The sequence below is a fragment of the Phoenix dactylifera genome, chromosome 5, assembly GCF_051530095.1.
Source record: "Phoenix dactylifera cultivar Ajwa chromosome 5, Ajwa_hap1_PhDact_Kaust_v1.1, whole genome shotgun sequence".
Taxonomy (NCBI): domain Eukaryota; kingdom Viridiplantae; phylum Streptophyta; class Magnoliopsida; order Arecales; family Arecaceae; genus Phoenix; species Phoenix dactylifera.
The window spans coordinates 3,954,994-3,981,399 of record NC_143194.1 but is presented as its reverse complement, the minus strand read 5'-3'; the positions used below and the strand labels follow the sequence as shown (position 1 = coordinate 3,981,399).

Below are 26,406 nucleotides of genomic sequence, written 5' to 3'. Positions count from 1 at the left end.
TGTTTCTGGATATGGGACCCGCGTTTTTGATGTTCGTAGGATAAGTTTGATGGACGGCTAGTGATGATCCGGGGCCACTACGTCTCGCGGTGGCTGTCGCCGAGAGGTGCGTCTCGTCACACCTGGTACGTATTTCAGCAACTGCTCGTTTTGGTTGGATTGGATTATATTGGCTGCAGACCGGTCGGATCGAACCGGGTTGTTTTCTTATATATTACGTGTCATGGATTCATGGAATGAGTTGTTTTATCCTTGAACCGGGTTCGGCTTTTGCGCAGTCGATAAGCTGATTCAGTCACCGGCCGGTGATCGTAACAGAATAGAGGGTTTTATTGAATTAATAAGGTATGCGCATGGGGTGGTTGCTTAACAACTACCATATCTAAATGATGCTATATTAATAAAGGAAGGCAATAGAATCCAACTGACGGAATCAATTATTTCTTCTTCCCCTTTTTTTTCTTCTTCTTCTATATCTGCCATTATGTAAATCAAAATGGGACTTAGAGCAAGGGTTGTCATTAGAGGTACAAATGAGTTGGATCATGAGTAACCCAAATCCAACCCAAAAGAAGATCGAACTGGATTGGATCCACCGCTGCAATTTTTGATCCAACGAATCATTCGAGCCGGGTCGGGTCTGTGTATAATCCGAACCCAACCCAAAAAATTAGAATTTGGGTCGAGTCCAAGTTGAGCCAACCCATTCATGACTTTCAGAATTTGTTTGCATCTCCGCGAGCCCAAATAATTTATTCAAATTTTAAATGAATCAGGTGGAATCGGGACTGAATTCAGTAAATCCAAATTCGACCCAAAAAATGGATTGGTTCAATTTGAGAATCCGACCCGGCCCTACGGATCCTCCAAAGTGGGTCGGAGTCGGATCTAAACGGATCGAGTCGGATCACGAGTCTATCTGACCTATTTACTGTCTTAGTTGTCATTTATCAAAGATAGAATATTATTTTTGTTTTACCAAAAAGAGAAGTTGTTTTTGGTCATTAGAGGCTAATTAGCCTGGTCACACTTTAGTAGCAAGGTGAGCGCACGGAGTATTACTTTTCTGGCTGTAAGCATAGCTTTCTAACAATTCTTGCCGTCGTTTTCGAGCAACAGATGCTGTCTCGATCATTGCAGGCGAGGCTTACTTCAAGTCAATATTTGCAATGACAGGGACTTGAATTCAAGAGGGGGAATGGGCTAGGTAAGGTTCTCCGTAGTAGCTTAGTGTCCCTATATTACCAAAATTAAATCAGCATGACGTGACTGAATATAAAAAACTGAGAGCCCACCTTCGCATAAAACTGAGCTAAGCTATAGACTGATGGTCGCAGTCTAATAGAATGTTTCTTCGTAAATAAATATATATTTGCTAGTAACTATAAGAATTTGATGACTAGAACGTGAGAAAATCAGGCCAAAATATAAATATTTTCTAGTATTTTAGACTGAGCGACTCGAATTGATGGTACTCCTACCATTATTCTCTGAAAAAAAAAAAAGAAGAAAGAAAGAATCCAACTCTACATTGTCACCATTATAAGACAATGCAAGGATGACCAATCATTGTAAATAATTAAAAGTCTAAACATGCGTGTGGGTTGTTTTGTGCCAGCGAGAATACAAATGGGCTGGGCCGAGCCTTATGTTTTGCAAGGCTTTTAAAAGGGCTGGCCCACTCAAACAAAGCATGAGTAGTTTCATTAATAACGCAAGTAAACAGGACATCGCTCCTATCAGCCTTTATAAGACCAACAAAACTAAGGCCCTCTTACCAGTTGGCTGATTGACTTCCCTAAATACGCACAGAGGCAAAACGTCGAAGAAGAATATGTCCATTATGAAAAATAGGACTGATATTAGTTTGTGTAATATTATAGTCTCTGAGCATGTCCGTGATCAGTTTTAAATCGTCTTCAACCCAGAGATGAACTTGGTATGCTCGATGCAAACTTTCTCTATGATGAAAATAACTGTTATTGGTTGTTATAACAATAAAAATTGGATACTTATTGCCAAAGAAAACCATCATAGAGATAAAATTATTTAAATAATAATATCCTAAAAGCTTAGGTCGATAGAGAATATGTCAATAATGTTTATTCCGATCTACATAGAGACTAATACGGCGTGGGTTTGTAATAGCCCAGTTTTGTAGGCTTGTGGACCTGCCCGAAGAGGCTAGGCCCAAGGCCACTGTGCCATGTGCACAAGGTAGGAGAGAAGAGATTCCCGTTGGAGTCCTCTTCTCCTCTGGCATTTCCGACTAAGAGTTGGAGTCCTAGGGCCGCCTTGGTGGCTGTGTCACCCCTTTGATTCAAGAAGAAAAGGGGAGAGACAAGCTCTCCCCTATTTTGAGAAAGAAGAAGAGACTCTTCTTTCTATTCTTTCTCTCTCCTCTCTCTTGATTTTTTTTTCTTCTATTTCTCTCTCTTAGCATGGTTCTATGGACCCAGCAGGAGGGTCCCATATGTGCTCATTGTGGACCTAGGTTGACTCTAATAGAGGGTTCTGGACTAATGTTGCTATAACTACCCATCGTGCTAATCTTACCCCGACCATTGTCGAGCATTGCTAGACTCTATCATTATTGTGTTACTTGTACCATAATCTAATTCTTGTTTCATGATTGACTGGTTGGATTAGCCAGAGCGGATCGATCCAGATCATCGGATGCTGTTACTTAGTCGACCCTGTCCTTCCTTCATCTTAACTATTGTTAGCTACCATTGGACCCATAATTGATAATTCCTAATTTATTATCTTTTTCTTGAATGGATATATATTTCTTGATCAGATAGATTGAGTTATGCTGTGCTGATCGAATCAAACAATTGGACGTTGTCATCTAGCTGGCCTTATACTTCATCCTATGCGAATCTATTTTCATAGTCAACTCTAGTTTTGTATGGGGCTGCAGTCATCTAGATAGGAAGATGCCCAACGAGATCTTACACTCTAGTTCTAAAGGTAAGAGCCCCTATACTCGATCACCAAATATACACACACACACACACACACGTGTGCGTGTGTGTGTTTATTAGTTTGTATTACTGGATTGGCATCGATAGATTTAGTTTGGCATGTGATGATATGTTTCCAGTACAAATATATTTTTATGGTTATCATACATATCAGATATTGAGAATATGATTATGCAAACAAAGATATCTTGAATTTGAGAGAAATTCATTGTATAAGTAGTAACTAATGACAAGAATAATATGTAAATCAAATAGACAAGATATTGTTTAGACTAACCTTGTCATGAGATAGCACCCATATATGGCCTAACGCATAGGGACAGCCTCCACGAGCTTATGTATGGAACAGTTTCCATGAGCTTAAGCATGGTATAGCGCCTATGGCTAACGCATGGGGAGAGCCTCCATGGGCTTACGCGTAGAATTTTGTCAGTCTTGGATTGGGTGATAATTTTAGTTAGTCTAAAGTTGGAAGTTAATCAATGAGAAATATGAAAATCAAGTTAATGAGAAACGGATGAAATTACATAAAAATTGTTGCTGAACAATTGGCTATATTTGATATATATATATATATATATATATATATATATATATATATTGAAAAGATGATATTGGAACTTATGTGCATGTTATTTATGAGCTTTTCAAATATTGATGCGATATTTTTTATCTGATATTGTTAATTGATTATTTTTTTATTATTTATGGTGTAGTGGTTTAGAATTTTTATTGGGCCGTAAAAATTACAACTTCCTTCCTCTCTCTCTCTTTTTCAAAGTTGCAGGTTGCATAATGTTGGGAATAATCTGTCCCAGAAAATTTTAAATCTAAAATACTCTACTTCAACAAATAATAGGCAGAAATAGGCTTAGAAAAAATAAATAGAGAAAGTGGAAAAATGGAACCCGAGATGCTGAGGCGTGGTATGTTGGTCACTTTCCTTGAAGTAGATTTCGTCGCCTTACAGTGCACTAGGCTTAGATGGCGTTCTACTCCTAAGATACAACAGCCTCTCACACTGTTCCTTCTGCCTCAATGATTTGCACGGATCAAAGAAGCCTTCGAACCCAGAATCAGTATGCAGCAAGCCCGTTGATTGAAAGAAAAATAGCAAACAGGGACAATAGAAGTTCTCTCTTTTCAATTATATATCCTGTCTAATCCGAAGAGGTCTATTTATAGACTTCTTCGGGACAGACGCGACCCAAAACCGATCCAACGGTCGAAACCGGTAAGAAAGTTTGAAAAAACACTGGAAGTATGGCCAGCGGATGCGAGGTCGGTTGCGAAGAGGTGCTAACGAGGAAGCGACGTGGCTCCTCGTGCTATGGGTGCGAGGCACGGCCCACGCACCTCTTGGCTCATCGCACCCGTTGTCCGACCTCGGCTCCTCTGGGCTCATCATTCGGATGAGGAGATGGGTCGGACGAGCACTGGCACACAGAACCTCGGACGAGCAGGGCCGAGCGAGCACAGGCACTGGCGCAAAGAGCCTCGGACGAGCATGGCTGAGCGAGCACAGGCACAAGCGCAAAGAACCTCGGGTCGGACAAGCACAGGCACAGAGAACCGAGCTTTACGTAAAAGGAGGGAATGGGGAATCGAACCTATTACCTTATCCCCATCCAACCAACGCACCAACCATCAAGCCATACTCCCTTTTTAACATATATGTATAACATATATATTTTAAGTATGAAAACTTTTAATCATTATTTAATAAAAATCTAACATTCCCCCACCTGATTAAAATGTTTTCAAAACTTTATAAAATCAGAAAATAGTCAAATCGGGCTTGTTTATGTCACGACTTCAATAAAGGTAGCTTGCGGCTTTGAACCTTTACCTAGTGAAAGTATATTTTCATCTGAAAGGTATAGTGGTAGCTACAAAGCTTTGAACCAAATCTTTTGGTTCAGATTTCTATATACTTCACCCATAACAAATGCAAATACTGGGTTCATCATAGGTGGTTCTTTTTCTGGCCTTATGCACCAATTCTCAGTTTTATGAGTGCTCTAAGGGTTAAACCCTTATCCCCATAGACTGCGGCCACACAGTCACACTCACATAGGTGAGTCCTCCAAGGGTGCTCGCAGCACAGCACCTTGCCATAGACTCGGACTCATTCAGAGTTTTAAACTCTTCCGTATACCTCTGCTGTATTTAGCACTCACATCACAGGAAGAGACCAAATGACATAAAGTCATTTTATAATAGTGCTAACTAATCATTAAACAACTTGTTTTTCCCATTGAACCTTTTGTCTTGGGATCTCCAGTCAGATTAGGTTGGGTTGCCATTGTTAATGATTCCTTATGGGTTTCAGTCCCATCCCCTTTGATGTTTCTATGACTTTGCTTCTAGCCAGTCCTTTAGTTAAAGGATCTGCTAGGTTATCTTTAGATCCAACAAATTCCAAAGTTATGATACCATTTTTAATTAGGTATCTAATAATCTTATGTCTCACACTAATGTGTCTTCTGTTTCTCTTATTATACTCAGTATTTCTACAAGTATTAATTGCAGCTTCATTATCACATAACAAAGAGATAGCAGGTATAGGCTTTTCCATAATAGGTATTTCAGACATAAGATTCTTAAACCATTCTGCTTCTTGACTTGCAGAATCTAAGGCTACAATCTCAGCCTCCATAGTGGATTTTGTGATCACAGTTTGTTTGGATGATCTCCAAGCAACAGCTGCACCACCTAACATGAATATGTATCCACTAGTTTCTTTTCGATTCACTGAATCAGTGATCCAACTAGCATCACTGTATCCTTCAAATACAGTGGAAAATCTTGAGTAATGTAAACCATAATACATTGTACCTCTCAAGTATCTAAGTACTCTATCCAGTGCTTCCCAGTGACTAAGACAAGGGCAACTATTAAACCTACTAAGCTTTCCTATAGCATAAGAAATATCAGGTCTACTTGTATTTGCAACATACATCAGTGTCCCAATAATTTGAGCATATTTCTCTTGGGCCACTAGATCACCTTTATTGCACTTCAAGTTCAAACCATGCTCATAAGGTGTACTCACTGGTTTACAGTTGTACTTATCAAATTTCTTCAATATTTTCTCAATATATTGTGATTGATCAAAAATTATACCATCAGGTATTCGGGTAATCCTGTTACCAAGAATTATCTCTGCCTGACCTAAATCTTTTATATCAAAATTATTAGACAAGAAAGTTTTGATATCAGTCACCATATTCATATCAGTACCAAAAATTAAAATATCATCAACATATAAACACAAGATAATACATGAATCATTTTCTAACTTAGAATATAAGCACTTATCTGATTCATTTGCTTTAAAACCATAAGAAACAATTATTTTATCAAATTTCCTATGCCATTGCTTAGGAGCTTGTTTTAAACCATAGAGGGATTTGACTAACCTACAAACTTTTCTTTCCTGTCCTTGAGCCACATATCCCTTTGGCTGATCCATATAGATCTCTTCCTCTAAATCACCATGAAGGAAGGCAGTCTTGACATCCATTTGATGAATTATCAAATTATGGATTGAAGCCAGTGCAATTAAAATACGAATTGTGGTTATCCTAGTCACAGGAGAATATGTATCAAAGTAGTCAATACCCTCTTTCTGAGAAAAGCCCTTAGCAACTAATCTTGCTTTATATTTTTCAATAGAACCATCAGGTCTTAATTTCTTCTTAAATATCCATTTACAACCTATAGCCTTACTATCAGGTGGTAAGTCAGTTAAAAACCATGTTTTATTAGTCATAAGTGAATTCATTTCACTATTAATAGCTTCTTTCCAAAACATAGAATCTAATGAGTTCATAGCATCTTTATAAGTTTTAGGATCATCTTCAACCATAAAAGTATAGAAATCAGATCCAAAATCTTTCTTTTTCCTAATTCTTTTCCCTTTACCAAGTTCATTAATATTATTAAGTTCATTTTCATTTTCATTATTAGGAATAATTAGAGAATTAGATGGCGAACTACAAGATGCATCATTAGATCTATCTATTACATGCTTTTCTATTTTATCCTTAAATGGAAAAATGTCTTCAAAAAAAGAAGCATCTTTAGATTCAATTATAGTATTCTTATCTATGCCATTAATATCAGAACTAATGACTAAGAACCTATAAGTAACACTATTAAGAGAATAACCAAGAAACACAGCATCAAAAGTATTAGGTCCTAATTTTCTTTTCTTGATTAAAGGAATATTAACCTTAGCTAAACAACCACAAACTTTTACAAAGTTTAGGTTAGATTTTCTTTCTTTCCAAAGTTCATAAGGAGATTCATTAGAACTTTTAAATGGAACCCTATTAAGCAGGAAACATACAGTAAGCATTGCTTCCCCCCACCAAACCTCAGGTAAACCTGAGTTGGCAAGCAAAGATCTTACCATATCTTGCAGAGTTCTATTTTTCCTTTCAGCCACTCCATTAGACTGAGGTGAATAGGGAGGTGTAACTTCATGTAGAATTCCATTAACTCTACAGAATTCATTCAAGTTATTAGAGGTGTATTCTCCTCCTCTATCTGACCTGAGAATCTTTATTCTCTTGTCAAGTTGATTTTCTACTAAAGATTTATAAGTCTTAAACATCTCAAATGCTTCATCTTTAGATTTCATTAAATAAACTTGACAATACTTAGAATAATCATCTATGAAGGTAATGAAATACCTTCTACCCCCTTTAGTCAAAGTTCCATTTAGATCACATACATCTGAATGTATTAATTCTAATAAAGTTGAATTTCTATTTACTATTTTAAATGGTTTTCTAGGTTGTTTAGATTGAACACAAATTTGGCACCTTTCCTTTTCATTTAATGAAACATTAGGCAATAAACCAGAGCTAATCATTCTTTTAATAGTATTATTATTCACATGTCCTAATCTAGCATGCCAAAGAGATGAAGAATATATTGAAAGCACAATTTTATTATTGTTATCAGAAGAAAAATCCAAAGATACATTATTTATTACATACAAGCCATCACACTCATAGCCTTTGCCTACAAATGTTCCATTCTTTGTTATAATCACTTTCTTAGATTGAAATAACAAAGAATAACCACTCCTATTTAGAAGAGATCCACTGATCAGATTCCTCCTTCCATCGGGCACATGGTACACATTAAATAGTGTAAGCACATTCCCAGACGTAAGCCTTAGAAGTACTTTTCCAGTTCCAAGCACTCGTGCCGAGGTGGAGTTCCCCATAGTTACTGTTAGGCCGCTCCGGACCTGATAAGTAGTAAAAAGGGTATAATCAGTACACATATGAACATTCGCACCTGTATCCACTAACCAATCGGTAGAGCAAATTGCCAAATTTAATTCTGGACTTAAAGTTGCATACCGATCATCAGTACTAGTAGGACCAGTACTGGATAGCACCATGTTGGTTTGTGAATTTGCAGGTTGAGAAGGCGCATGTTCATAGTTCTGATATTTCTTCCTCTTCATCCGGCATATTCGAGCTATATGACTGAGTTTTCCACAATTGTAGCAAATCGGCTTCTGATCATTCTTATTGATATGGTGTTTTGGCTTCATAGCTTTTCTTTTGTTTCTAGGTCCACCCTTTTCAAATTTGGAGTTCTTGAACTTATGGGTCTTATTCTGGCCTTTTACAAAGTTCACCTTGGTTAGAAGCTCAGGATTCATGAGTTGCTCATTATCTTTCTCAAGGTGTTGTTTTTGGATCCTAATGGCAGACAATAGAGTTTTTATTGTCATATCCTCGATTTTATGTTTCAGGGATAACCCAAAGTCTTTCCAAGAAGGTGGGAGATTGTCAATGGTACAAGCAACTTGAAGGCTCTCAGTTATACCCATTCCCCTTAAGCCTAATTCATGATAAATCATTGTTAACTCATGAGCTTGGTCAACTATGGGCTTGGTGTCAACCATCTTATAACACAGGAATTGACTAGCAGCATACTTGTCTATTCTGGCATCTTGGATACCATATGTCTTATTAAGATCATCCCAAATCTCCTTGGAGGTTTTAAAAGTGCAGTAGACATAAAAAAGGGGATCAGTAAGATAGGACAGAATCCTTCCCCTACACAGGTAGTTTTTTTTCTTAAATTCCTCCAAATTACAAGTTCTAGCTGGTTCATTCTCTTCCTCATTTGGAGGAGAGTCAAAGATTATGGAAAATAACCCAAGTGTGGTTAAGAAGATTTCCATCTTCTGTCTCCAACGCTTAAAGTTATTTCCATTAAATTTTTCAGGAGGAACCGGGTCACTTACATTGGCCATTGGGGTAACTCTAAGTACTAGCCTATTATATGTAGGAATAATCTACTTCAAGAATGTTGGGAATAATCTGTCCCAGAAAATTTTAAATCTAAAATACTCTACTTCAACAAATAATAGGCAGAAATAGGCTTAGAGAAAATAAATAGAGAAAGTGGAAAAATGGAACCCGAGATGCTGAGGCGTGGTATGTTGGTCACTTTCCTTGAAGTAGATTTCGCCGCCTTACAGTGCACTAGGCTTAGATGACGTTCTACTCCTGAGATACAACAGCCTCTCGCACTGTTTCTTCTGCCTCAATGATTTGCACGGATCAAAGAAGCCTTCGAACCCAGAATCAGTATGCAGCAAGCCCGTTGATTGAAAGAAAAATAGTAAACAGGGAGAATAGAAGTTCTCTGTTTTCAATTATATATCCTGTCTAATCCGAAAAGGTCCATTTATAGACTTCTTCGGGACAGACGGGTCGGACAAGCACAGGCACAGCTCGGCCGCAAAGAACCTCGGGTCGGACAAGCACAGGCACAGAGAACCGAGCTTTACGTAATAGACATAAAAAGATTACCTCATCCCCACCCAACCAACGCACCAACCATCAAGCCATACTCCCTTTTTAACATATATGTATAACATATATATTTTAAGTATGAAAACTTTTAATCATTATTTAATAAAAATCTAACACATAGTACATGGCTATGGTTGAGATTATAGGTGGAGAAAATGATTAGATAGAGCATTACTGATACTGGTTGGATGATTAAATTCTATAATTGAATCAACTTTGTTATTTGGCATGAATTGAGATCATTGTTGATTATGGATATTGAGGTTGTATTAAATTTTCAGGCCTAGCATTTCTCTAGAGCTCTATCCTAGGAAGTATGTGGCCGTGTCGCGTTCCGGACCCAAATGACGGGCTCGGGGCTTGTCAAAAATGATAGTTGGATTAAATATATAAACTAATATTTTCTTCGTTCTTTGCACATGGGTGTTTCTTTATGCCTCTTTAAACAAAGAAGGAAAAAAAAATGCAGACTTCTAGAGTCCACTATTGGGAGACCTTGTTTTGGAGGGTGTTTGCATGCAAGGAAAAAAGTGCATACTTTTAGAGTCCAGAGTTTCGTAGTGCATTGTCACACAAACTCATTATCTCTCGTATACTTGGCTATAGTAACTAATAGATGCAAAAGCGTAGGTTGTATTTGTTTGTAAAATAAGTTAACCTAGAATATGTAAGTTAGTTTACTCCTAACTTGCTTTAATAAACCACTCCACCAAACATAATGAAATAATCTGTTCCATTAGGTGAAAAGGTAGCTCTACTGATTTTTTAAAATGCCCACCTTACTCCTGAAATAAGTTGGTGAAATACTTGGCAGATCAAAGTGGACTAAGCCGGGCAAAAAGCTCTTAGTTTCACCACCAAAAGCAACCCTAACCTTTTGGGTGCAGGTGATTAATTAACAATTTTTTTGCACTAATGATCACTTATTATATTAAAAATTATTATTATAAGGATAATATATAGTTGTGGAAATATGAGATCAAGTATTCTTATTATTTAACTATTGTCTTTGTCCTTGGAATTGTGCCATATATTATCCGAAGAGCTACTAATTTATATTATTATCATGCTACTAAAATAATCTTTAGGATTTCTTTAGGGGTGCATTTCGTTCGTGATTAGAATCGAAATCGAAATCGGAACTAGAATGGAAATCAGAATAATCATATTCTCCTGCACATTTCGTTCGTCACTGAAAGCAGAATGGGAATTGGAATGGAATTTGAATATTGAGAAGGACTTGGAATTAGATTAGGAGGATTGAGGTATTCCAATACCCTCTAGGATTGGAATGCGAATAGGACTTTCTCTAACTAAATAAATGGAATAGAACTCATTCATTCTCATTTTAGAGCGCAACTCCCTTAGTGAAATATGTTCTAAATGTATACTAATTTTTTCCCTCACTTTTTTCTTTTTACCTCTTTTGAAAGGATTCTAAGCAAATCAAGTGCTAACAGTGACCTCGTAAGTTTGACGTTTTAATGTCTAAAATGTGTGTGCGCGTGTGTTAGTAGGGCTGAATCCGGATAAAATACTAGCATATTCATATCCCTATTTATTTTGTTTGACGAATACAAATATGAAGACAGATGTTAGTCGGATACAAAAATTTATATCTATATTTATTATAAATAGATACAGATACAAATCGGATATCAAAAATATGGATATCATATGGATATCATATGGATATAAATCAGATAATAAAATTTTATGATAATAAAATCAAAAATATTACTAAGTGGATGATAAATTAAATTAATAGTATGCTAATATCGTCATTTATTTTTCTTAAATGTCTATGATTGCTATATATAAGTAAAAAGGGTTATAAATAAAATCAAATATCCGGATACAAATCGGATAGTTTTTTTATTTTTATTTTTATAATTTTTTTAAATATAAATATAAATATGAATATTAATTAGATATTTAAATTTTTATCTATATTCGAATTGGTTTGGATACGAAAATGGATCGGGAATTCGGGATGGATCTACTCTCACCCCTACTTAGGCTAACTTCCGCTGTTTTGGGCCTGCGCCAACCATGCCTGAGACCGGTTCGGCCCAGGACACTGCTTTCCTACCTTAGAAAATTAGGGAAACCTCTAGGTTTTCGGCGATCTTAGAACTGGGTTCTCCCTTCTTTACCAGGTGAGCTCTCTCTCTCTCCCCTCCCTGCGGAACGTGGCTAGGGTTTTACGGTTCGTCTCCTCGATTTCATCTTTTAGGATAGAAATTTCGAATTTTAATTAGGGCGATCTAATTCGATTCCGCTTGCTCTTTTAGCAGTGCCCCCATTTTTGGGGGAGATTTTGTTCCGCTCTTGCCTGTTCGAGCAAGATCTGGATAAAGATAGCCCTTTTTAGGGGACCATGCGCGCCTTGGATGTCAAACTCGGAATTTTCTGCAAAAAAAGTTGGTTTTTTTGGGGGGCTTGATTCAGAGGGTTATGGGTAGTTATTAGAATTCGTTAGAGATGTTTTTAGGACCCTTTGTCAAATTCAGGTGATCGTGTTTGTTCGATGGGAGGATCGAGGTTGTGTCACGAATGATTCCAAATTTATGTATTTTATGTTGATAAAGTTATGTTTATTATAGGATATATCATTGTAATATTTGATGTTACATAAAGAGATATTAGTTGCTTTGATTTGTTAGAAAATTTCTGGGAGATCAGGTTTAAGCTCTCTTTTATTCTGGTTTTGTGTATTTGCTTTTTTCAATCCATATATCTCTTCTTCTTCATAGGAGTTTTTCTCTTGTTTTGACGCATATCAATAATAAACTCAAGCAACAATGATATCTCCTTCTGGATTACTTTGGATGAACGGAAATCGTTTAGGATTTTAATGCCACCATGATTATTTGTTTATTCTATAGTCATACTAGGTATGGAAAGCTCCTTGAACTTGCAGTAATTGGAGAAACAAACCCGTTATTTATCCTTCTCTTACTTTTGTCAATAAATACTGCAAAGTCTAGCTGTTCTTCCATTTTTTGACCTTGACCTAATGGTCGAAATCTGAAATAACATGTTTGTAGCTTAAGCTAGTGTTCCCCATGTAGCATCTTCAGTGGTTTGAGGGCCCATCAGATGGAAGGATTTTTATTATTCAGTTGTTATATTTCATCATATCACTAGATAAACTAACTTGTAAAACTATTAGATAAGGCCTTCACCCCTTGTTGAAGCTATTTGGGAATCTTATAACTAACTAGCATTTAGATCCCTCCAGGTCCTTTATAGCCTTTCAGAAGACTATTATATTTCACATGGTTAGGTGCAAAATTTTCTTAGCGACTATTGTTTGTCATCCATGACAACCGTGTGGGACGCATACCTTACATTAACAATTCTTGTTATTACTATAAAAGAAAGGATGGAGAAATAGATTTGAATATTTTGAAGTGGTCTTACAATAGGGTAGGTGAAATGGAGAACATGGCCTTGGTGGTAGATGCACGCCAGGAACTCACTGGTATAACACATTAAATGGTAGCTAGAATAGCTATGTGATAGATGCTGCAGTTTTAGGGTTTGAAGGAAGTATTAATCTAAAGATGAAAATAATGATGTTGAGATGGATCAGTGGTACAACTAGGAAGAAAGAAATTTAAACTCAAGCACTTGGAGGTAGTATGATAGGTGCACCGATAACGTACATGGTATACAGGTTGATATGGTTTGGGTATGTTAGACAGACTAAAGAACTTCTGCAAGGAGTTAAAAGGTCTTGTCTTATGGTTATTACAGAGTTGGTTCCAGAGGTAACAGGAAGCTTCCTCTATCAAGTTACTAGGTTTTTGGTAGAATTAAATAGAGAAGCTGGATCTAAATATCAGATAAGTTGTTGGCTCTTGATTTGTGGTAATGTAGTGTTTGAAAGAGAGAGGAAATTATTAGTAGCAGTAATGTCTGTGTGGTGAGATAAATTAGAGTTTGTGCATTCCTCATGCTTCTGCTTTATATGTCACCTTTTCTTAGTGGCTTTCACTCATTACAAAGCCCATGCTATTTTTAGTTGTTATTTTAGGATATGTTACTGTGCTTATTTCCATGTAAGTGAACAGCCTGAAGTGCAATTCTGCCAGAGGTGATCACTTTCAGATGTTTTTTTACATGTAACTCAGTCTAAAGTAAGGAACTTAGATTCTTAGTTCAGCAAAAACACCAAACATGACTCTGTCTTTGAGGGCTCCATAATCAAGTTCTTCTGTGTGGGTGAGTGGGGCACTTAATGCTACTTTAATGCCCACCCACTCTTTCTCCTGTTATAGTGAACTATTTAAATATTTTCTTAAGAAATAATTCTCTTTAGTAATAATCTAATAAAAAATTAATGCCAAAAACTGTACTTTCAATGCATTGCATTCCTCCAGGTAGAAGCAAAACTCAGTTTCTCTGAACTTAATATTTTATAACTCAATTTCTTAGAACTAGGTCTAGACACTTCCAACACTTTCTTGAAGATAAAGACAACTTTAGCTTGCTTTTATCTTGATCTTCATCATCTTATTTTTAATATCTATTTACTTCTTCATTCCTTTCATCTGTTCTCCCCATCTCTTGTATTCTTGGTTTGCCCCTTTACACGTTACTGGCACAAGACATGAACGCTAGGGAACCAGTTGTAGGCTCATGCTGTTTATCCTATTTGTTGTAAAATCTTGCCAAACCATCTAGGATTGCTTCTATTGAGTTGTTCTCAATTAGCCAGTTCCATACTGATGAAACATGGCTTGCTTGCTGCTGTTAGTTGATTGAACCTGCATAGTGATTGAATGGTGACATTGATGTTTGTTTCTCATGTTTGGTAGGAGATTTTTTTTCTCTATGATAGGCCAAAATGTATTACTAATCAATGCCTAGGTAAGAACCTTTAGATATCTCACTAGATCTTTTGTACTCTAGGCTATGAGCAATCTCACCGTATTAAACTTAAATTCTTGTTTGTGTTTTGGTAATAGGACCTTTATTACTGTAGTTTTTATAGTGTACATGAAGTAAAAAATGAAATCTTTCTAACATACCATCCTTACTCGGCATCTCATTGTCGTTGGTAGGTATGGACTAAGCTTGAACTTGCTAAGGCCTTATTTCATTTATTATCACAATTTTATTGGAGTAATTCATGTACCTCAAGATCTAATCTTTTAGATTGTTGCTCTACCACATCCTTCAGATCAGCATTTATTTATTTGCGAATGAGTCAAAAAAGGTTGTGGCCAATTTAGTAGGGCATAAATCCTGATCCCTATTGACTGGGCCAAGTTTAACAGAAGAATGGTTTTTCTTGGAGCCATGATCATCATTCCTGCTACGGTATAGAATAATATTATCCGTGCTCTAGATTAACTCCAATGCATGTTTGACAAAATTTAGTTAATGATTTTGAACTCATTTTCCCTCTGCCCACAATCATCACCTTGCATCATCAACAGTAACCTGTATGAACTTTTTTCTCACTCCAGATCTGCAAGCTGCCATTTCATGATCATTGACAGTGCCCCTTTATCTAACTCTCAGAATGACAAAAAAAATGGTTTGAACTGTATCTATTCTTAAACGTGCAATAAAATAATGAATATTTTTAGTGGTAAAAAGATATTATTTTGTTCTTGCCAAAAGGTGTATTCATTCATTTTCCTTGTTATTTTCAGATTATTGATTATTCACAGAAATAAGTGATGATTATTTGTATGTTAGGAATTATCTGATATCCTTCAGTACCAACAGTTTCGAATGCAAAACTTCATCATTTGGTAATAGTTATTGCACCCTGCACTTATGATATTGCACCAAATTCCAAGTAGTTTGTTAGGATTGACCAGATTTGGTACTGGAAATTATATTGCCTTCTTTTGAAGCAAAGTTGAAACCATCTTACACATTCGTTGGGTATGTGTACATGCATAACAATCAACTTTTGATGTCTTGTAGGTCTTTTTTTTCTGATTTCATCCTCTCACTAAAATATAGCAATACTAGGTGATTTAAGTTAGAAGTTAGAGGGCTGAGACCACTTGATTTTAAGATCACTAATAGCTGATCCATGTTTCCAAATGCAAAGTGACCTGAAGGATAAACTATTGATTCAGGTGGCCATAAATTAAAGGTAAGGTTGTGAGTTTTCCAAAGTTGTACGGTTTCGTGATGCCTTTGTTGAGTGAACTTGGTTTCAGAAGTTTGACAGTTGACTTGAGGATGGTGCCTCTGGTTGTCTATCTTAGTTAAGCATTATCTTGATAGAAAAATCCACCTTCCTATTGAGGTATGAGGTTTGCTGTTGCTTGGTCCAAACTCACCAAAGTTATTGGTTGTTCCCTTCTTCAATTCCATTAGTTTAATGGGTGAGGTTAAGCTTTAGTCCATTCTGCATGGTAATTGTATTGGATAATCTTATGACAAAAGCATCACCTTCTGTTTAATGGCTAGCAGGGGAAAATCTCTAGGTGTTTGTTGATGTGATCCTAGGATGAGAATCATAGTCCATGTCTGATATGAATTCATCTCTAACTAATACTAAAATGAACAGGAGAGAAATGGCAAATAAAGAAGAGACAACTAGAAATGGTTAATTTATTTTGTAGAAATTCCCTGAGCCCTTAAAATGTAAGGTTTAAGTAACCATAGCTGTATTTAGATTTAAGGAGAATATCTATGGACTGAATATATGAGCATACACAGATTACCATCAATTAAGGAAAGGCTATGAGTGTGTCTCTAGTATCTTCTTGCAATGAATTTGATCTGTCCTGGTGGAGTAGTCCTTTCCTCCCCACCCCACCTTCTTTTTGTTTGTAGTAGATCCTAAAATGATTTCTGCAATAAGCTGACACATACAGCAACTAGATAATAAGGCTTTATTATTTATTGTTCTTTTTGGATCCTGCAACAAGATTGATCAAATTTGATGTCCTAGTGACATGTAAACTAACAAAATGCTATAGTAGAATTTTCATGAAAAAAATTGAAATTGGAGTTGGAAAAATTGTTTTAGCCAGCAGATAGTATTTGAAATACATTTTCAGTGGGAATAGAAACAGGAATACAAACCATTTTATAAAGAAAAACAAACTGGGAGAATTTGAAGTTGAATTGAAACATGGTGGATTAACCATGAATGTACCTTCGCCACATTGTGTTATCATCATGTTTGGTGAAAACTTAATCAGAGATTTCCATGATATTACTAAGGTCAACAACGTTTGCTTATGTGAAGTCTTTAAGCAATAAAAACACTGCAGAAGCATTAGATTAGTGTGGCAGAAAAAAATGGAGAGGTGAAAGCATAGTGATTCTGAGAGGATAGAAAAGAATAATCAGAAGCAGCCTAGGAGTTGCTTCAATAAAAGACAAGGCAATAGAGAGAAGGAAAGCATCCAAAACTGAAATAGAAATTTAAAAGCGGTAAGGAGAGTCTGAGAAAATTTAGATGGGAGATGTAAGAGAGGGTCCAGAATAGATTTTGCATTATTTGTAGGAATTTAGAAGTTGTTTGGTTACAGTTGTGTCTAGTATGTTTTCATCTATTATCTTTCTTAGTCTTAAGCTAAATCTTGCTTTGTCCCTGTAGCATTGATTCAAAATATTTGCACTCCATAAGTCCTATGTTTGCTGATTCTATTACATAATTCTGCATAATAAATGGTTTGGTACCATTCAGTGGGTTTTTGGGTATAGATCTGCATATATGTACAGTCACTAAACTGGCTACTTTGATCATTTGGTGCTGCTAGAATTTCATAATCTGCCTTCGTTGGATGTAATAGTGAGCTTGTGTGTGTTTAATTTGTCTTTTGGCATTGTTGTCCCCACATGGTGGACAATTAGGCTGATGCATGGGTTAGAATATGTTCAAACATGTGTCATAAGACCAAGAATGTGTGTTAAAAATTAATAATGCCATATTCTTTCCTTTGTTTTTGTGTCATCCGGAATAGTTGGATTGGATGAAAGCAACTCGAGTTTATCTGGACTAGCATTTCGCAGAATTAAATGGATTCTGTTTTGAATGAAATTGACCATGTCTGACGAGAGCTAGGGTAAATTGATCATTTGAGTGGTGGTCTGGTTTATTGCGGTTCTGTTAGACAAGGCAGATGCTTACCACTGAAGCAGGCTCTTGAACAATATTTTAGATCTTTTGCTGATATAGGTTGATTGTAAAGAATTACTCTTTTCATTATTGTGTTGAAAGACACAATGACATATACAGACCTTTCCAAGGTAAGACGATTATTTTGAATGAAACTGTATCTGTGCATGTTTCTAAGGACACAATCATCATCATAAGATAGTGATTTTAAGTATCCTTGTTATGTCATGTAATTTTTTGTAAATCTAGTCTTACTTTTATGGAACTAATAATTCAACATTTAAACAAAACGATTTGAGATTTTTGCATGGCATCAAGTGCATATTTTCAGTTTCGTAGGAAAAAGATTAATATTTACATAATTGGGAGATTATATCATCAGTTCCTTCTGGTAGAAGTTAATGGTGGGGCCTAGTTGATGGTGTTGCAATATTTCCCCCCCTTTCAATAGGTGATTTCCATCACTACCAACATGATGCTTCTTCGACTTACTATTTCATAAAATTATTGACTAGAACATTATTTATCTTGGTAATATACATAAGTCATGAAACCTTTATGTTGTATGTGGTAGTTGGAAAATGGGAAGGGGATGAGCCAGAAATATTGATTCCACTCCCTTCACTCAAAATTACTGCCACCATTTGTGATTTTAGGTGGCTTGATAGTGCGCATGCATGCCCCATGTAAGTGTTGAATTAAGGGGCATTTTATTTGACTTAACAAGGCCCCTTGACATTGGACAGTATGAACAATAACAAAACCAAATTGCATGTGTTCAAGAGAGTTAAGATTTGAGCGTAAGAGCAAATTTCAATCTTTCATTTCATTTACTTGTTATCATGACTCATAAACGTTTTGCATTGTCATATTTCATTATTTTTATTAGTTCTAATGTACCTATTGCTGTTTAGGGTTCTACTGGATTACTTTTTGTTGTGTGCGTTAGCATTTTAATTCTGTGTTTTCTTACTTGGTATTTTTGAAAGCATGACCATAAGAGTATTATCTGGATTTGGGTACATATCTGAGGCATGTACTGGAAAAGATTTGGACTCCTTTCTTAAATCTCATAAATGTTTAGCCATAAAATCTTCTAGTGACAAATTTTCTTGTTTTCATCTTGTAGAATTGATTCCTCGGTAGTTGCAATGTCTTCAGCAATGCAAACATCATATCTTCCTGCTACCACTGATTCAATAGCACAGGCCCTAGAGGCAAAAGATCCTTCTGAGTCTATTTCTATTCTCTACCGTGTTCTTGAAAACCCTTCATCTTCCCCAGAAGCATTGCGTATTAAAGAGCAGGCAATTTCAAATCTCACAGAACTACTCCCACAAGAAAAGAAGGCCGAAGAGTTGAGAACTCTTCTGACCCAACTCAGACCCTTCTTCTCTTTAATTCCCAAGGCAAAAACTGCAAAAATTGTGAGAGGGATCATTGATGCAGTTGTCAAGATACCAGGAACCTCCGATCTGCAAATCTCTCTCTGCAAGGAGATGGTGGAATGGACCCGTGCAGAGAAGCGTACATTTCTCAGGCAACGAGTTGAAGCAAGGCTTGCAGCTCTCTTAATGGAAAACAAAGAATATTCCGAAGCTTTAACTCTTCTTACTGGCCTGATTAAGGAGGTTAGAAGATTGGATGATAAACTACTTCTGGTGGACATTGATCTTTTGGAGAGCAAGCTTCATTTTTCACTGAGAAATTTGCCAAAAGCCAAAGCTGCATTAACTGCTGCAAGAACAGCTGCTAATGCCATTTATGTTCCTCCGGCACAGCAGGGCACAATAGATCTTCAGAGTGGGATACTTCATGCGGAAGAGAAGGATTATAAAACTGCGTACAGTTACTTCTTTGAAGCATTTGAAGCTTTCAATGCACTCGAGGATCCTCGTGCAGTTTTTAGCCTTAAATACATGCTGCTGTGCAAGATAATGGTTAACCAGGCTGATGACGTTGCAGGCATTATCTCTTCCAAGGCTGGTTTGCATTATGTGGGTCCTGATTTGGATGCTATGAAAGCTGTTGCTGATGCACACTCTAAACGATCACTAAAACTCTTTGAAACTGCTCTCCGAGATTACAGGGCTCAGTTGGAGGAAGACCCAATTGTTCACAGACATCTATCATCTTTATATGATACCCTCTTGGAGCAGAATCTGTGCAGGTTGATCGAGCCGTACTCGAGTGTGGAGATTGAACATGTTGCAAAGATGATTGAGTTGCCCGTGGATCATGTGGAGAAGAAGCTTTCTCAGATGATACTTGACAAGAAGTTTGCAGGGACTCTTGATCAGGGTGCTGGTTGCCTGATCATCTTCGAAGATCCAAAGTCTGATGCTATTTTTCCTGCGACACTTGAAACAATTGCCAACATTGGCAAGGTCGTGGACAGCCTTTACGTGAGGTCAGCTCGGATCATGGCCTGAGCTTTGGTGTTTCCGTCTTTCTCAGACCACTTTGTCTTTCAGGCTTTCTTAGTTAACACATGAAACCCTAATGGATGATTGATATTTGGTTTCTTTTAGCTTTTCCTTGTTTGGTTTCTTAATTGCTCATTATGTTCTCTTAAAGATGGTTATCCTTTATGTTTGTTTGTGATGTGCTGTGAAATGCAAACTCTAGATATATGAACTGAGAATGACTTCTGAAATTGGTCTGCTATAGGAACCAAACTCCTATTTTCTGTGGTTTATATGGAGGTTGCTATTTGTTAGTCGCATGCTTGTCAGAGAAAAAAAAAAAAGGTGGCACTTTGTTGGCTTGTGTTGGCTCCATTTATCTGCTTATAGGGTGGTTGTACAGATGTTATGAATCAATTTCATGAGGATGCATTAGTTACCTGGTTATGGTTAATTGGTTCATTTGTTTCAGGTTCAGGTTCATAATTTGTAGTTTGCACTTGATGAATTGGATTCAGTTGTGCTAGATTAAGAATCTATTTTGTGAATTTGTATGATCTAAATTCAAAATTTTATTTTAACATTCAGATAAAATGACTTGGATTCGTCCATATCTAAGAGATTATAACCTAAAAAAACATTTTAGAAGTGAAATAATAGTAGCAAGGGTAAGGGGATTTAGCGCATACATCATTTTGTATGAGATAACTATGCTGTGAGGTAGACCCGGTTTGAAGTTTGAAAAGATAACCTAAAAAGTTAAGAGGTTACTTTGGAATACCCATGTCTTTTACAGGATGATTAGTTATGGCTGCAATCTTTTACAGTATGGTAACTTATGGATACCAAAAAAACAAAACAAAAAAAGAGGCATCAAATGTCAGTGTCAATTGGATGGTTTGAAGTATAGCTAGGGCTAGGTCTCAAGCCTAATCTTTATTTATTTTTAATCGGGCTTTGGGCTGAGCCTATTTAAAATGTGATCTTTTTTTGCTAAATTCCACCCTATAATCAGCTCTAGTTTGAAGTTTAAATAATTATTTATATATTCTGTACCATCAGAATTGTCCAACTCGTTCCCCTCCTCCTCCAATTTTGAGTTGGATCGGTTTCAGCTTTGATCGAAGCTTGGTGTGGTTTAAAGCATAATGAATTGTGCTGAAACTAAATAACGGTTAGGTTTTCGCTTAGGGATGCGCTACCAATACACCATATCAAAGGAGTTAGAGTTGGGAATTTAGTTTGTCAAGGAGAAGATGAAATTGATGAAATAAAATATTTTTTTCTTCCATATTGGTATTATTCTAGAGAGCAAGGGTGAAAGTGGTTTGGATAATATCCGTTTAGATCTGATTTTATATTTAAATCTATCTAGATATAGATACAAATTTGAGCATCCAATATATCCGTAAAAAAAAAGTATATGGATATGGATAGACAACTATCTGATTCGTATTCAAATATCCGACCTATTTAATTTATATAACATTATTAAGTTTTTTTTGATGATATATTATTTACTTAATTTACCTTTTATTCAGTAGTATTATTGATTTTCTCTCTCTAGCTTATATACATATTTGTATCCGTATTTTCAGCATCCGAGATATATCCATATTCATTTAAAATAAATATGGATATGAATTTTCTATATCTAATTAATATTTGTATTTACATCCATGTTCGCCTAATATAAATGAATACGGATATGAATATACTGATATTAAATCCATATTCGATCCATTTTCAGCCCTATCAGGGAGCAATAGATATAGTTTCCACGTATATTTATAAGTTTATGCTAGTGATACGATGCTGATGGACGATTAACCACAACTTGGAAGGAGCATTCCACTTCGCACTGTTAGCAATTGGGACCGCTTTCTAACAAAATACTTCTTGTCATCTTAAAGCAAAGGATGCTAAATCTTGATCACGTGACGCATAAGGAGCAAATAATCGGCAGCCTGTAGGCAGGTATTAGGTTAGGTCGACATTTACAAGGACAGGCTTACTCGTAAGAGAAAAAAAGGATTTCCAAGGAGAGGTACTCGAGTTCAAAATAGACTTAGGTTTTCAACAATAGCTTAATGTCGATACATCAACAAAACTAGACTGGTTTGACATGATTAAATAAAACATTATCTTTGTATATCTTAGCTATATAATCAAAATTTGTGACTTTGACTCTAATTCTGAAAAACAAATAGGGTTCAAAACAAATAGATAGATCTCATTAAAATTTGAAAACAAATGATCTGATATTTATACAAAACACTGCACAAATAGACAGCAGTAGCACATGAACTGAGTGCATTGCTTGACAATAAGTGAAGAAAACCGTATCTTGTATTAAAAATCTGCAGAAAATTGGGAAAATGAAGTCTTGGTTGGCTGGCCATTTCGAAACACATTCATCTGCCAATAAGAGCAAGAGAATAATATGCCAACAGAAGTTCACCATAAGCAGATAAGAATGAAATGCTACACCAAACAGAACTAAGAACTTCACAAGAAAATAGGCAGAAAAAAGTTAATGAAGACAGAACAGCTTCAGGACAAAATACTGAAGCCACTCACACTGATACCTTCTCGAAAATGAGACTGGTCCAACATGCCTCGACACAGCTGTTGAACACTGCACATAGTTACCCAAGCTCTCAGATTTGCATCCATGAAAGAAACAGTACATACAATGAGGTACAAAATTGAACCAATGACAATACAAAATCCATGTTAGCATCCGTGCCTTAAAAGTATACATTAAGCAAAGCAAAACAGCATGAGAAGTTGTTTGAACAAACAGGAGTTGGCATGCCAACATGACCGCAAATGTACAATATGTTAACAAGCCCATGGTCTATGAAAATGCACAACTCAAGTGCACAATGATCTTGGATAGATTTCGACTCGCATGACCGTCGAAGCTTTCTTATGCTGATGCAGGAAACTGGCAAATGATTTCAGTCAGTTGCCAGAGAAAAAAAAAATCAATGTGATCTGCAGACAGCCATTATCTGTGACGCATCCAAAATCTCAAGAAATCTGCTTGCTTGTACCTATACTTTTAACAACAACATTCTGCATGGAGCTCTTCTTCACAACTCCTCTTGAACACAACTCACTTAGCAACTCTAAGGCCTCCTTAGACATCCCTTCATAAGCCAGACCTTCAATGAGAATAGTGTAGGTCGATTCGTTGGGCATACAACCCTTCAACACCATATAAGCAAAGAAATCAATAGCACGATCCGTCTGCCGGGATTTGCAGAGCCCCAAGATAACTGAATTATAAATTATTGCATTTGGTTTAATACCTATTTTTTCCAGTTCATTAAATATCCTGATTGCCTCATTGATCTTACCCTCTCTGCTGAGACCAGCAACAAGGGATGAATAAGTTATAATATCAGGACGGAGACCCTTTCCCACCATCTCCTTCAAAAGCTCCAAAGCCTTTTCAGTATTCCCAGCCTTCGAAAGCCCATCAATGACAGTGTTATACGTAATCAGGACAGGAGTACAGCCCTTGCACCCAAGCTCATGAAGCATGTCAACAGCAACATCAACCTTCCCATCCTTGCACAGAGCAGTGAGCAAAGTGTTGTATGTCACAATGTCCGGGTAACACCCCCTTGACACCATTATATCCAAATACTCAATAGCTCTCTCCATCTTCTTCTCCCTACAAAATCCATGCAGCAATGGGTTGTAGCTCAACGAATTTGGCGTGCAGCCATGCTCTGGCATCTTCTCCAACACATCAATTGCACGCCCCAACAACCCCTTCCGGCACAAGAAATTGATCAGAATATTGAAAGTCACCACACTTGGGGAGCAACCCTTCTGAACCATGTCAGTCAACAGCTTCTCAGCATCCATCCACCGCCCTGTGCTGCACATACTTCTCAAGATAATATTGTGGCTTATAACATTCGGATTACACCCATAAGATGGCATATTGTTCAAGAACTTGATCGCCTCATCCAATCTCCCTTCCTTGCAAATCCCATTGATCAAAACATTATAAGTAACGACATCGGGTGTGCAACCCTTCGACCTCATCTCATCCAAAAGCTTCATAGCCTGCCCCACGCCGCTACCCTTGCATGTAGCCTCGATTAAAATAGTGTAAGTGAAGACATCAGGGGTGCAGCCTCTCTGGAGCATACCGTCAAGCACCTCAAGTGCTTTCTTGAGCTTCCCTCTCTCGCACAAGCTCTGGAAGATGGTGTTGTAGGTGACGACATCGGGGCCGACGCTCATTCGGTTGAGAAGCCGGAGGGCGTTGTCGGTCTCGCCGGACTTGCAGTACCCGCCGATCATGACATTGTAGGTGATGACGTCGAGGGAGGCGCCGGAATTCTCGACGATGGCGAGCACCCGAGCAGCCTTCTTGGTCTTGCCGACGCGGCAGAAGCCGCGGATGAGGCTGGTGCAGGGGATGACGTCGGGGACGGCGCCCCGGCCCGCCATTCTCTCGAGAAAGGCTAGGCCTTTCTCCAACTCCCCGTTCCGGATGAGGCGGCGGAGTCCATCGTTGCTCTTGAAGGCGTCGAAGTCGTCGGAGGGCCCGCCGTTGGCGAAGCGGTCGTTCCACGTTCTGCGGCGCGCGGCGGCGGCGGCGGCGGAGACGGCGGAGATAGCTCGAACTCGGGGTTTTCTCCGGCTGGGACTCGTGGTTTCGGGGCGGGATTCGAAGCCAAGGAAAGAACTGAGGGAAGGGGAGGAGGGGATTGAGATGGGATAAAGGAGAACCCTAAACCTAGAATTGGGTGGGGTGGGGCTTTGGAGGGGATTGGGGGGCGCCAAAACATCCATTCTATGGAGGACTTACCCAATGTGTTCTTCTCTCTTGTGGTGGAGGTTATATCTATGGAAGAAACCTCGGATAACGTTGGATACGACTGGGAGAGGAGTAGAGAGAGCGGGAGGCGGGGTTTAGGGTTTTGGGTTTTGGGTGGCAGGGGAACAAAGACATGGCCAGTATTGATAGTGTGGCCATGGTTCGCCCTGGTGACCATGATGGAACGGCCAACATCGCCACGCTACTGGGGAACACTGTATCGCATCCAGCACCGTCCACGTATGTGGATAGAAAGAGTGCGATACAGGGGGGCCATTAGATCGACCATGGTGAATTCATTGCAATTTTTCAAATGCAAATCCTAGTCTCTCCTCGCCTTTTTAGCAAGAAATAAATGAAATGGAGACGCTAATTTGGACCCAATTTCACAACGCAATTCTCTTTGGTGCAAACCCTAGTCCCCTCGATCCCTAATCTCATGAGTCCCTCTCTATGTATCAGTTACTCTCTCTGTCTCTCTCTCTCCCCCCCCCCCCCCTAATTATGTATAAAAGCTTTTAATTTTCAATTTAACTTCATTTATTCCACGTCATTTCCATCTCATTTTGTTATTTTCCACGCCATTTTCAAATTTTCATGTCATTTCGACATGAGCACTTTAACAGCAAAATTAGATGCTAGTTGACAACAAGCTAGCATTGCAACAATTAATAAAATACTCTCCCGCCGCCACCCCCCCCCCCCCCCCCCCCCCCCTCTTTCGTGTTTCCAAAAAAAAAGGATTTTTTTATAATTTAACCTCTTTTTGCTATTAAAAATTGAAATCTCCTTTAAGAATCTCAAACTATCTTTTTTTGACTCTTTGAATGATCTATAAGAATCATAGAACTCGATGTGAACCACTTTAATCATTGTAGATAGTACAGAATATGGTTCAAATCGAAATCCACTATAAATCGAAAAGAACTCTGGCGATCACCGGCTCAAAACCTTGGAATCTAAAGCCCAAACTACAAAGGAAAACAAGAAGAGATGGAAAATGGAAGAATACTCTCGGGAAGAAAACTTGAAATCGAGAACAAAAAACCCTTCTTTTTTGATGGATCTCAAAAGAAAGGATGGGGGATCTTATATAGGCGAAAATCCAAGCTGTTTGTGTTTGATTTGGCTTGGGATCTCATCTTTTCCAATCGTGATCGCGATCGGAAGCAGGGACGAGGGAGACTCCCAGTCGGAGTCTTCCTCT

The 26,406-nt window shown here is 37.6% G+C and overlaps 2 protein-coding genes across 5 annotated transcripts; one reads left to right on the top strand and one right to left on the bottom strand.

Moving 5' to 3' along the window:
- On the top strand, nucleotides 1-20,604 carry LOC103708657 (26S proteasome non-ATPase regulatory subunit 11 homolog). 4 transcript variants are annotated; one of them, XM_089930608.1, is made up of 2 exons: nucleotides 1-125; nucleotides 19,078-20,604. In XM_089930608.1, the coding sequence occupies exon 2, from the start codon at nucleotides 19,100-19,102 to the stop codon at nucleotides 20,378-20,380; it is 1,281 nt and encodes a 426-aa protein (XP_089786734.1). In that variant the 5' UTR covers nucleotides 1-125; nucleotides 19,078-19,099; the 3' UTR covers nucleotides 20,381-20,604. The 4 variants fall into 4 exon arrangements, with proteins under 4 accessions (XP_089786734.1, XP_088577545.1, XP_038985362.1 ...); XM_088721419.1 differs by lacking the exon at nucleotides 1-125 and adding an exon at nucleotides 11,852-12,000; XM_039129434.2 differs by lacking the exon at nucleotides 1-125 and adding an exon at nucleotides 11,955-12,050.
- Nucleotides 20,605-23,001: 2,397 nt separating this feature from the next.
- LOC103708672 (Pentatricopeptide repeat (PPR-like) superfamily protein) lies at nucleotides 23,002-25,672 on the bottom strand. The gene has a single exon (XM_008793708.6). The coding sequence runs from the start codon at nucleotides 25,172-25,174 to the stop codon at nucleotides 23,390-23,392; it is 1,785 nt and encodes a 594-aa protein (XP_008791930.4). The 5' UTR covers nucleotides 25,175-25,672; the 3' UTR covers nucleotides 23,002-23,389.
- Nucleotides 25,673-26,406: the final 734 nt, after the last annotated feature.